Raw genomic sequence first — 13,369 nt, 5'->3', positions numbered from 1 at the left:
AATAATCAATTCATTGTTTTGGAGATGGGCATTTTCAATATTTTTACCCAAGCTCTCATTATAATCTTTGTTGGCTGAAGGTGGACGGTAAACACCAGATATCAAAATCGGTCTCTTTGATTTATGAGGACAAATTTGAAGCCAGAGAGTTTCAAGATCATCCAGTTCCAAATCTCTTCGACGTGAAGCCATAACTTTCTCATTTACATACGCAATTATGCCGCCACCTTTCTTCCCGATTCGATCTTTTCTGTGTAATGTGTAGCCGGGTATCATGTAATAGCTGTCTGGAATTTTACTTGATCCGAACGTCTCAGTGAGAATTAAGACGTCGAGTTTAGCAGCACTGTTGTTGTTCGAGGTGAGCATTAGCGATAGTTCTTCCAATTTGGTGTCAGTCAGTCGTTGGATGTTCCAGTGGCAGACTGATAAACCTCTGAAGCCTACAGGAGGTTGAAGGTTATTAGGTCCTGGATTGACGGCAATATCGCCAGATAGAAGAATACACAGACAAAATTGGCTAAGCTTGACGAACCGCAACAACGCGTGGAGCTTCAAATTCAATTCGCAAGGTGTGCATTTCGAAGGCTTTGACTTACAGTTGAATGTAGGTGGAGCAGATATTTCCTTCCCAATGAAGAGTCTGACTGTAGAGCGATCGAATTCAGGTGTAATTGAAGTAAATTGGCCAAGTAAAACGCTGAAAATAGTCAATAGAAGCACGACTGCAAAAACATGTCTGCACGCCATGACTAATTTGTACGTTGGATCAGCGATGATCTGATCGGCCCAAAATAACGATTATGAAATATAAATATAGAGGTAAGACCGTTACAACGTAGATAAGTCAATTTTAAGACGGAGCACCATATTTCGGCTGGCCAAACCAGCCTTCTTGAGGTGCAGTGAGAATTAATTCCCACTGCACCTGAACAAGGCTGGTTTGGCCAGCCGAAATATAGTGCTCCATCTTAAAATTTAGTTATCTACGTTGTATCGGTCTTGCCTCTCATAATCGTTATTTTGGGCCGATCAGATCATCGCTGATCCAACGTACAAGAGTAGGAGGCAACCAACATGTTCAGCAGGCAACCAACGTCCATGGTTGCCTGCTGAACATTGCACTGTTTGAACACTCCCAACAACAGACTACGCATGTAGTAGAGGTGGCTTCAAGTGTGGCCCTTGTTAAGCTTTAACTGTAACACAGCACAAAGTTGATAAGGTCGAGAGATGGGAGCAGGAGAAGAATGCATGAGACAAAGAAACCAAGTTAAAACGGTAGTCCTTTTTATTGTAGAGTCTCGTATTTACGATGAAACACAATTCTTCGTCCTTTCCTGAAGAAACGTAGCTTTCAAATTGTGAAAATTTTATAACTTAAGTCAAATGAAAAACAAAGAGGTGCTCTAACTGATCTCTATGAATCAATATATTGATTTTTTATCAAACCGTAGTTTGAAACTTTGATTTATTGACGAATCAATCAAGGCAACTAAGAAAAAGTAATAACTTGTTTTTTGTAATTCCAAGAAACAATTAATTCGCAACAAACGCATTTCTGATTGCTTGTGGCCTACATCTCATTTCGACTTACATACATGTTAATTACAGCGTTTTCCTCAACCTAACAAGAATAAACATAAGAGCTTACTGAAAATGTTACTCTAGATGTTGACGGTAAACTAACAAAAATGTTTTGCTTAAACTTAAAGATGCCATCACCTTGACAAATGTAGCCGCTCTCAAAAAAAAGAAAAACATAGAGCCTGCATGACAAGGCTGGCAGTCAGCTGAAAAACATTCTTGAATTTTCTATATTTAAAAGACTAAAAAAAAGGGAAAAAACAAAAGAACTGACTTAACATCAGTTTCTTTGTACAGACTTGTCGTAGTTCCTTGTATTTATTTAATGACCAATAACCATTTGACGAAATTTCTAGCCTAAGTCTAAAAGTTTTTGGCAACTGTATTTGAATTAAGCTAACCTAGTAGCTAAAGTAATTCGTGGCTCACCATCAGAAAACTTTCCAGAATGACAAAAAAGCGGCGGGATCATAACGCATTCATTTATTAACCTTGCCTTGAACAGTTACTCTTGTATTTTTTAAGATAAACTGAATAAAACAAATTAAGATAAGCTCGGATCCCACAGTCAATAGCCTCATACTTTTGGCAACAAATATTGAACAACCGCCCTGTGAGCCCGTACGTACTGTGGACAGGCTGAAAGCTCTTTTAATCACTAACTCAACCTTAACTATTATCATTTAGCAAGCTCGGCTAGTCAGTAGCCGAACAGTTTTTGGTAGTCAAAAACATGGATATTGTTTTGTAGATGCCCACCTCGTACGTATCAGTGACTCCCTCTTTCCTAATTTTCCGGACTCTTCGCTGCTTTAGGTGTAAAGTATGACGAGCTCTTAAGTTGATCTTGGAGACTTTGTCCGTCGCTACAAAATCATTTTTATTAATAGATCAGACATTCTAGACCTTGATAAACAGGTGAAATTTTTAAAAATGCTCACAAAAAGCATTATTTCTGTCCACTGAACTTCAGAGAAGGAAAACAATTTTACAGGTTTTGTTGAAGATAAATTCCTTAAGGTAAAAATATTCACAAAAAAGACCTATTCCAGCAGATACTGTTTGTAGATCTAAACTTGGAACTTAAAAGCAAACGACTTTAAAATCTAAGGGTTGCGCTGGTTAGTGTACACCTTAAATCCCTTAACAAAAAGTAGTTCAAATCAAAATCAAATCTTTAGTGTGTTTGAAAACTAACAACAATGAGCCTTTAAAAAAGAATATCTACTTCACTTTGAGGAACGTGCTACCATGTGCATTTCACTGAAGAAATGTGACAACCACTCGACCATGTTCATTGCCATTATAACAACATTCATTTTGCTGATTTGTCCCATTGTTAAAAGATCCTCCTCCTCCCCCACAAGATTTAGCATTATTCCCACCTCCATTTCCCCCAGAGTAACCACCACCACCACCAGCTCCGATGTTCCCTGCACAAGAACCACCGCCACCTCCGAATCCACCCTGATACGCTCCACCCTCTCCTCCCTGGACATATGCTTTACCTCCTATTTCACTTTGTTCCCCTCCACACTTTGCATTCTTTCCACTACTAAAGAAGCCGCCACCTCCACCACCTATTATGATAAAAACCGACTCAGTGATCTCCTATATAAAACACCTAGTAATTATTGACTCTTCCGTAGCGATTCGTAATATTTTGTTTAAGTTTATTTCTTTATGTGTGGATGTTAATAAAATTTGACGACAAGTCAGCACTACAAATTTGCGTTATTCTCGGCTTATTGCAGCTGTTTAGTTTAAATCCTCAATTAGCCGGTAGAAACCCTTGTCAACTGTGTATAAACATCATTGTAGAAGTTTTAAAAAGCGAACGAGCGAAACTCAATTGAACTTCAGATATTGTGGAGAAAAGGAAAAACTTCAAATGTAGAGTTAATAAATTAAATAAATAAGGTTTTCATTAACCTTATTGTCGTCTTATTGTGTGGTGAATTGAACATACTGATGGAATTTTTCTCCTTTCTCCGCTTACCTGGAAGTTGACCACTGGTTTTCCCCCCTTCTCCATTGCTTCCTCCTGACCCCAGTGGCGAGTTGTTCCCTGCATTCCCTGTTGTATTAATGGACGCATCACATCCTGGATGTGGTTCTGGTATTTTCTTAATTCCTCCTCCTCCTCCAGCAATGATCAAAGGCGTGTTGTTTCCTCTCACCACAAATGTACCTCCACCACCTCCAGCAGTTGAATTGCTGGACGACTTCGATGCACCTCCTTTTTGACCAACAAGTAAACGAATGATCTCAATTTTTTTCAAAATAAAGTTTCCAATCATCCTTGCCCCTCTTCCTCCGTTCTTGATGCCACTGTCCTCGCCGTACCCCCCTGAGGCTCCTATTGCTTCAATTCTGTATTGACCAGTGTGTGGCACACTCCACAGTTGAATACCGCTGGACAACGTAACTTGTCCGTCATGGTACTGACCCGTGTAGTGACTACCGATTGAGTCTGGACCCTGATGTCCACTCGCACCAAGGGTTGTAAACACAGCTGTAAATCCTGCGTAACAAACACGCAATATTATGAAATTTATCATACTTGCGATGAATTGTCAAATTATATTGCCAATATCGCCAACTGCCATGCTTGAAAAATTCATCCTGCAAATTAAGGGAAATTGGATAAAGAAGGAAAGCTCCTGAAAATTATACGAAGTTAAACCGCCTTCCTAAGACTTCTTGAATCCTGGAAGAATAACAATGCTTCCCAGACTGCTTCCGCTTCCTTCTCTGAATAAAAGCCATTTTTATTCCCTATTCACAGTATACTCATATGTATCTAGTAACAAATTGATTCCACATTGCCCTGCGTCTGTTCGATAGAAAGATCAGAGACGACATCAAAATGTAATAAGAACGAAAAGGTGGAACTCGAGGCGCAGCCGGATGTGTCACTGAACTTCATTTCTAGCTCTAGAGTAAGAAAAATAAAGCCATTTAAACCAGTTCTTGTATTTTTTTAGTTTTGTTACAATTTTTCTTCAAGAAAAAAAGAGAGACAGCTTGATATGTTGCATCTCGTCACCTGTGCATTTAGTCCCATTTCCTTTGAATCCATCTTTACACGTGCACTTGTAAGATCCCAGGGTGTTGTTACACTCAGCATTCACATCACAGCCGTGAGTTCCTTCAGTACATTCGTTGGAGTCTTGAACACAAAAAAGCGGGCATATCATGTATATGAGACCCTTTTTTTAGTACCCTCAGATAATAAAGATAAAAGACGGAGTCTCAAAATGTTACATTAATAGTTATTAAATCACGTGAGCAATTAGTTCCATTTCCATGAAATCCATCTTCACACGTGCAGTTGTAAGATCCCAAGGTATTGTTACACTCAGCATACACATCACATGGGTGTATTCTGTCGGCACACTCGTCTATGTCTAGAACAAAAAAAAGAGGACCATCTAGATCAGTTATATTACTTCAGAATCTACTTTTGATGAAAGTCACCACAGAAAATGTGGGGACTAGTTACCCGTGCAGTTAGTTCCATTTCCATAAAATCCATCTTTACACGTGCACTTGTGAGACCCCAGGGTATTGTCACACTCAGCATTCATATCACAGCTGTGTGTTCTGTCAGAACATTCATCGTTATCTGCATCAACAAAAGAAAGTTTATTATTGTGTAATAACATAGGTATTATCATAAAAACAGACCACATTATATCTTACAACAAGTCACCCGCGCAGTTAGTTCCATTTCCTTTAAATCCATCTAGAACAAGAGAAGCTAGAGCATACAAATTCAGTTGTGTTATTTCTGCTTCTGATGGAGAGAAAATGAGATGACATGTTACCTGTGCAGTTAGTCCCATTTCCTTGCAATCCATCTTTACACGTGCAGTTGTAAGATCCCAGTGTATTGTTACACTCAGCATTCACATCACAGTCGTGCGTTCTGTCAGCACACTCATCTATGTCTGGAACAAGAAAAAGAAGAGCATTCAAATTCAGTTGTGTTATTTCTGCTTCTGATGGAGAGAAAATGAGATGACATGTTACCTGTGCAGTTAGTTCCATTTCCTTGAAATCCATCTTTACACGCGCAGTTGTAAGATCCCAGGGTATTTTTACACTCAGTATTTATATCACATCCGTTTGTTCCATTCAAACACTCATGTGTGTCTGAGACAACAAAATAACTATCATTGCTATACCAAGGTTTTTTTTAATTGTGCTGGCTGAAGTGTTTTGGCTTTCATGCTTAGAATACTTACCAGTACAGTTTATGTATGATGCACGATCCTTCGCAGGATCGTGCATCATACGTATTTAATACTGCAGTTCAAAATATATGAACTTCATATATTCTTTGTAGTACAGTTTATATTATTTACATAGTATCCTTCCTTACATCTGCACCTGTACGATCCTATTATGTTATTGCATGTCGCATTACCTCCACAGCCATGTTTACCAGTCAAACACTCGTCTATATCTGGAAGAAGAAAGTGATGAACATCATAGATAGTTGGCTCCTTTTAGAAGATTTTAAAAGCTTTTCATTACGTTATATCTTTTCTTAATAATGGGGTCATGTCTGAATTTTGGCGTAAAAATTCGTACTCAGTTTCATTGACATTTACTTCAATAAAAAGAAACTGAGAAACTACAAGTAGCCTAGATGTTGACAGGAGACACAAGGAAAAAATGTATCGAGAGCATGTGAGAAAAAAGGTCATGAACCCGCATCCAGTCGCCCTTTTCTTAATCAGATAGCTTATGCTATCCATGATCATTTTCACCGTAAACCTTAAAAGACAAAAGCTCTCAGCTATGATATTCTGTGACTATTAAAACTGTTGAGGTTCTAGCGATTGTTTGACACTCATCCCTTTCAAATAAGTCTTCCCAATCACCGAAACGAATTTCAACTTGGGGGAGGAGAGTGTGGAACTCGTCACTTATATTTAATGTTTCTGCCCTAATACAAGTATGAGATTCCTTACCCTCATCACAATCATGGCCTTCAAATCCAGATCCATCAACACACAAACACTGATAATCTCTGTCTGTAAACCCAGCTTGGCATGTTGCGTTATTTTTGCAGGGATTTTCCGCGCAAGCATTCTTAAGGAGAAAAGGAGGAGAGAAACTTAAAATGGTATTTCGGCAGGCATAACAGGTTCCTCGCGTCTGTTCATTTATTCCCGTCGCAAGAAGGGAATTTTAAAGGAAAGGAGAGGTGGGTGAATCCTTTGGTCTCGTATCAAAGCTTTCCCGTGGTACAGAATTAGAATTGCCTATTGGTTATTACCTGGTCGTTATGTAACTTAACATACTACTACTACGTGGAGTGGAGTAATATATAAATACAAATACAAATACAAATAGATACAAAGCTTTCCTGGACAAGGACGAGAGTATTACTTCTAGCTCTTAGAATTAATTCTCACCTCAGCTCCGCGGTAAACATAACTTTTGTTTTTCACTAGGTCTCGATCGTGTTCAATTGTTGCATTATTCAGTTCACACTTGTGTTTTTCGGACGCTTGCAATTGTTTTATCTTATGAAAGTTATAACTGACGCAGTTAGGTTCCAGGTAGCATTGTAGCCTGCAGATATCCTCGTCAACCACGTCAACGGTTCGAACCGTGTGATTCTCCAGTCGGTAGTCAGGTTTAGGAAAACTGGTAAACTTCAAATTGCGGCAATTACCTAGAGAAAAATTGTGTTAAGTTAGAAAGCTGCAATGTGACAAGCACTTCTACTTAAATTGGGACTGTACAGCAGTGTTAGTGCTGTATGACTCGTTTGGTTTGGCTTTTGTTTGGCTTTTGGCCTTACGTTAAACACCAGTCGAGTTATTTTTATTTATATTACAATAATTTCATACTTATATTGCGCAAATTAACATGTGGATATGATCAAATACGCATCACAACACTTTTCGGGGGACTTTGGCCGCACTGCATATTAACTAACCAAATTAACTAATTAATAGACGCGGAAGACGGGATCTAAGGTTTATTCGTCGTTATCCGAGAAGACCAGAATGTCAATCCATTTCTTGATATTATAGAAAGGTAGTTCTCCTCAGTTATTTTAAGACCTTGAGTGTTGGTCCGGCCGGGGCTCGAACCATCGACCTCGACCTCCCGCACAACAGTCCAGCACTCTAACCAATTGAGCTGACCGGGTGGTGGTTTCTGAACGATCATACCAAATTTTAACTTCTTTTTGATGCGATCAGCCATTGTGATCGATCGACTTATCCACGCCGAAGTCTATAAACTACTCGTGTTGGTATCTAGAGTGCATAACTTAATTATTTAATTACGTCAGACATGCTTGTTGGAGCTCCGACATTTTACGCGAATTTTATCATCTATGGTTGCTCATGGCCTTTTATTCAGGCATTAGTATCTTGCTATTGTGCCTAATGGTAACTGAGGCACAAAATTGATTGGAGAAAACAAGATTCTACGTTGTTTCAGGTGGCTTTTCGCCAAAGACCAGACCGATCAGTGTGGAAGCCGAAGCCACTCAACCGTCTGCTTTTGCATTTTTTAAAATGCCTTCTCGGTCGCGGGCTATTGTCTCGCATTCGGATAAATAGTCCATCGTGGAATATCCGCATGCATGCCTCACGCAAATCTGTCTTGGAAGTCAAATCAAATTCCCTCGCGAGCAGTTGTCGTTCTTGTTGTCGATCGACTGTCGTCATAGTTCGTCGCGCTACATTGATAACACAAAGACAAAGTACGGAAAGTCCAGGATTCCGTATTACTCTAATAGTACGGCGACTTACCAGCTGTTAATGGCTTGTGGTGACGTCCATCCACAACCGGGACCTACATTAACATCCACGAAACCAAAACCAAACTCATCTTCGATGCCAAAGTGTCCAGTTTGCGAGAAAACTGTACAGAGAAATCATAGACGCCTGGAATGTGAAAAATGCTTTGATTTAATTCATCTTCGTTGTGCTGGTGTAACAAGTTTTAACCATGTGAAGGCAAACTTTCCCTGAAAGTGGATCTGTTGTAACTGTGCGCTATCAATGCTGCCTTTCCATGGTCAATGTGATCTAGACCAATCAGGCCCGTCTGAGGCCTGCTAATGATGTGATATTAGAGACATTGATCGATAAATCCGGCTCGCTGAAGTTGATGCACTTGAATACGCAAAGTATGCTTTCGACATTTAATGAATTCGCTTTGACAGTCAACAAATACCCCCTTGATATCATAACTCTAAGTGAGACCTGGATGAAGAACAATAAGGATCTACTAGAATATGTCTCACTCCCTGGTTTCTCAAAGGAATTTCGGAATCGGGACAATGTCAAGGGCGGTGGGGTGGGGGCTTATATTCGAGACAATATCAAATACAAGCGACGAAAGGACATCGAGAACACCCAACCTGACATGGAACACCTCTGGCTGGAAATTCAAGGAAAGAACAAGCGCAGTAAACTTTTGGTGGGGAGTTTGTAATGGCTGGACAAGTTCGAAGATCTCATTGGTTGCATTATTGCGCAGTGGGATGGTCTTCTCCTTCCTACAGGCGACGTGAACTTCGACCTAATGGGCATACCGGACTCCCCAACGCGGCGATATATTTCCCTCCTTGACACCCTTGATGTCAAGCAAATCATTGACAAACCTATAAGATCAACAAGAACATCACGAACCTTACTGGATCACATTATTATCAATGATCCATCCAAAATAACATCTCATCGTGTGATATCGTGCAGTATTGTGAGTGACCACTATGGCCCCTTCACGTGTGTAAACATCAGCGTAACTCGTTATCAGCCAAGATATAAGTACATCAGAAACCTGAAGAACTTAAATGAGACATCTTTTTTAGAGGATTTCTCCGCACTATAATTTTCGGTAATAACATCAACTGATGACCCAGACGATCAATTAGAGACTCTCAACACCTTGATTAACGACTGCCTTGAAAGGCACGCACCCCTCAGAAGTTGCCGTGTGACACGTTCTCCCACCCCGTGGATGGATAACGAAACAACACTTAACCTCCAGTCACAAAGAGACAAACTGAGGCGAGAAGCGCATCAGTCAAATTCAGAATCTTCTTAGTCTGCTTTCCGGGAAGTGCGAAATAAAATAAAGAGCGCTATACGCAAAGCTCGTAAAGCTTTCATGGAAAAGGCTCTGCTGTCCAACAAGTCTAAGGAAGTCTGGCGCATGGTTCACCGCGTACTCCACCCCTGTCGATAGCCTTTAAGGTTAGACCCCGACAAGCTTAATCTTCATTTTGCTACGACCGCAAGAAGAACGCTTGATGTTGAATCGACCAACCAAGATGAACTCTTCCGGTTCATCCGCGGTCTTACGGATAAAGAGGGCGCCTTCCACCTGGAAAGTGTTACACAAAAAGAAGTCCTGCGAACCCTTAAACAACTGCGCAGTGACTGTTCGACTGGACCCGACCAATTGCCTGCCCGGTTTGCAAAGCTGGCTGCTGGATGCTTGGCCGGCCCACTCACAACTATCATCAATAACCGTATTTCAAAGTTGTACTTCCCGCATGCCTGGAAACTCGCTCGTATCAGCCCCATTCCAAAAGTTCACACACCTGTCTCGGAAGATGACTTCCGTCCAGTGTCGATTCTTCCCGTACTTTCTAAGGTATTTGAGAAGCTTGTTGCTTCCCATATGACTGATTTCTGCACTAGAGAATCTCTCCTTAGAGACACCATCTCCAGCTTTCGTAAGGGGCATTCGACCTCTATGGTACTCTTAGGTCTAAGGGACGACCTATTGAGTGCCATGAAAAGGAAAGAGGTAACTCTTATGGTACTAGCAGACTTTTCGAAAGCATTTGATACCGTTTGTTTTAAAACGGCGATAACCAAGTTGCATCACCTCGGCTTTTCAAAGTATGTCCTCGAATGGCTGGCTAATTACCTATGCGGCAGGAGACATTACGTTCAAATTGATGATCGCAAATCGTCACCCGTCCTCTTCGAATTTGGATTCCCCCAAGGCTCAATCCTTGGACCGATGTTGTTCAATCTCTACGTCGCGGATCTGCAAGATATTCTTCCACCTACAATCAAAAGTTTCCAATATGGCGGCGATACAACATTATACTCTAGCTGTTCTACACCGCAGATCACATCTCAAGCAGAGAGCATGAATGCAACCCTGGCAGGCCTCGGCGCCTTGTTAAATGATTCAAATCTGGCCCTGAATTCTAATGAAACCAAGGCCATTCTTATCTCAACTCCACAGATGGCTCATGTATATTCTCTCGGAAATCTGGAGTTGGGATTAGAAATCTCCGGTAAACCACTGGAACGTATTAATTTTACAAAACTCCTGGGAGTACACATTGACTCAAATCTTAAGTGGGAATTTCATATCAATTCTATTGTTAAATCTTGTTATGCGACTCTGAGAACCTTAAGAAAAATAAGAAACTTTACTAATTTTAAACTACGGAAATATTTGGTAGAAACATTAATTCTGTCTAAAATAAGCTACTGTGACATTGTTTTTTATCCACTACCAAAGTTCCTCTCAGCTAGACTACAAAGGCTCCAGCGGTTCGCTATGGCTAGTTTCATCACTTGTAAATATGTAAATAGTATATCGACCATTTTGGATCTTGGCTGGTTACCTATTCTGGAGCTAAGGGACTACTCGCTACTAAAGACTATTTTAAAGCACTATATTCTGATAACTGGCCCTCCCATTTAAATTTGCAAGTCGTAAAACCCGTTAGGCATCTCCGTTCAAGTGTTGCTCCAAGGCTTTATGTTACATTTGTACAAGGCACCTTTCAGCATTCAGCAGCCATGATTTTTAACGAATTGCCAGCAAATATAAGGAATTGCACAGATTTTAAAGAATACCGCAGGCTCTGCAAAGCGTTCTTGAAGGCGCGCGCTTTGTCTTCCTTGTAAAGATATAGAAACAACCACCACCACCAACCAATATATTCTGCATATTTACTTTCATGTATAGTTTTTATTACAATTTAGTTAGTCATTATAATTTAGTTCTAATATTAAATATAAGTATCGTAGGCCTTCACAGATGAAGAGCCACACCTTTTTATGTGGATATACTGTGAATAAACCGTTATTATTATTGTTATTATTATCATTATTATTATTATTATTCGTGTTTATCACATACGTAATAACGGTCGTCTCGTCTGAGCTTGTTTAGTTCGTTAAAAAAGATTACGTTTTCGAGGAACTTATTGTTTGGTCTCAGCTCAAAACTCATTTCATGAAAAGCGATTGTTGTTGTGTAGCGTGACTTCAGATTTTAACTGTACTGCGTATTATTCAGGTGCTGGTTTTTTATCTCTGAAAATGTAACAAAAGTTTCCTTCCACAGTGTGGATCACCAGGAGGCAAAACGCTGAAATGTATGCTCGAGCATGCACATTGTAACTGGACAGAAGACATGTTATTTGGCACGTTTATCGATTATCCTATGATTTCCAGAATATTCTTGTTTAGTCCTTTAGGAAAGTTCTAGTAGTTCCGGCATGAGTAAGTGACGTCTATTTATCGAAACTCGAGTTGTTTACCGTAAATTCTGGAAAATTCTATGATGTAATATTACTAAAAATAGTCGTGTTGTAAATCTGTAGAATCTTCTAGAAAGATTGTGGGGAACTATATAAGAAGGTGCAGTAGGTTGTTTCGTTTAGAGGAAAAAGAAGAAGAAGAAGAAGAGAAAAAGATAAAGGAAATAAAGGAGTTAGTGAAAACAATTAATTTCAAGGTTTATAACGAAACCAGTAACAGCGTAATTGAGTATACAGGAACAACAAATCCTGAAATGTCACATTTTGGTCGAGTGAAGTGCAAATACGACAAAAGGAAACATGCGACTGCTTTTCAGAGTCCGATTTCGAAATAGCAATTGATAGCAAAACTTGAAAAACTATGCAGGAAAATAGAAAACCTCGCGCTGTAATTTTCCTGTCAGTCAAAACAGGACGTCTACATCAATTAATGATGAATCCTTTTCAAACATCTATCCTTTGTAGAATATTTTCCTGTATTCAAAAAATGCTATCTAACATCTTTATTTACATCAAAGTTAAATAACGTTTATATCGTTTTTGAGAACAGTGAGGAAAATTTATTGACATCACTGTTCGTACATTTCCGATCTTATTTCGCAATACTGATGCAGCCGGACATTCATTGTTTTATGAAATAACTCATATATATACCATCGCTTGGAATTCAAAACCCGTCCACAGTTCACAGTGAAACCTTTATTTGACAAAAAAAAGACTGCGCTACTGAGTTAAAGTTGCTTTGATGGCACACAGTCTGAAAACGGTCTGTCTTGAGATTCGTGTCAAATCGTACAAAGCAATGTCGTGTTTGCCATCTTTGTTCTCGCGCTTAAAGAACTTTTAAACCTGACTGCATTGTTTTAAAAATAAAAAATCTTAAGGAACTCCATGAATCGACGGCCAACAATCTCCGTTTTGATAAAACAGGACTGCATAAGAGTTTGTTTAATCAGATACAATGAAATATATGAAGTTCATATATTTTTTTTTTCTTATTTAGCAATACTGATGCAGCCGGACATTCATTGTTTTATGAAATAACTCGTATATTTACTATCGCTAGGTTTTCAAAACCCGTCCACAGTTCACAGTGAAACCTTTATTTGACGAAAAAAAGACTGCACTACCGAGTTAAAGTAAAAAAAAAAGAAAAAAAGAAAAAAAAAAAATATATGAACTTCATATATTTCATTGTATCTGATTTATCACTTTCACGGGTTT

The 13,369-nt window shown here is 39.4% G+C and overlaps 1 protein-coding gene across 1 annotated transcript in view; it reads right to left on the bottom strand.

Moving 5' to 3' along the window:
- Positions 1-13,369, bottom strand: part of LOC148721293 (uncharacterized) — a 40,799-nt gene that overhangs the window by 26,455 nt on the left and 975 nt on the right. Inside the window, exons 2-5 of the mRNA XM_088736120.1 lie at positions 7,017-7,279; positions 6,570-6,690; positions 5,418-5,540; positions 4,965-4,997 (exon numbers count right to left, since the gene is read on the bottom strand). Coding sequence (XP_088592246.1) covers positions 4,965-4,997; positions 5,418-5,540; positions 6,570-6,690; positions 7,017-7,279 — 540 coding nt within the window. The remainder of the gene's footprint in view (positions 1-4,964; positions 4,998-5,417; positions 5,541-6,569; positions 6,691-7,016; positions 7,280-13,369) is intronic.

Source organism: Stylophora pistillata, chromosome 10 (genome assembly GCF_964205215.1).
Source record: "Stylophora pistillata chromosome 10, jaStyPist1.2, whole genome shotgun sequence".
In the NCBI taxonomy this organism is placed as follows: domain Eukaryota; kingdom Metazoa; phylum Cnidaria; class Anthozoa; order Scleractinia; family Pocilloporidae; genus Stylophora; species Stylophora pistillata.
This window is presented reverse-complemented; position numbering and strand designations above follow the sequence as displayed.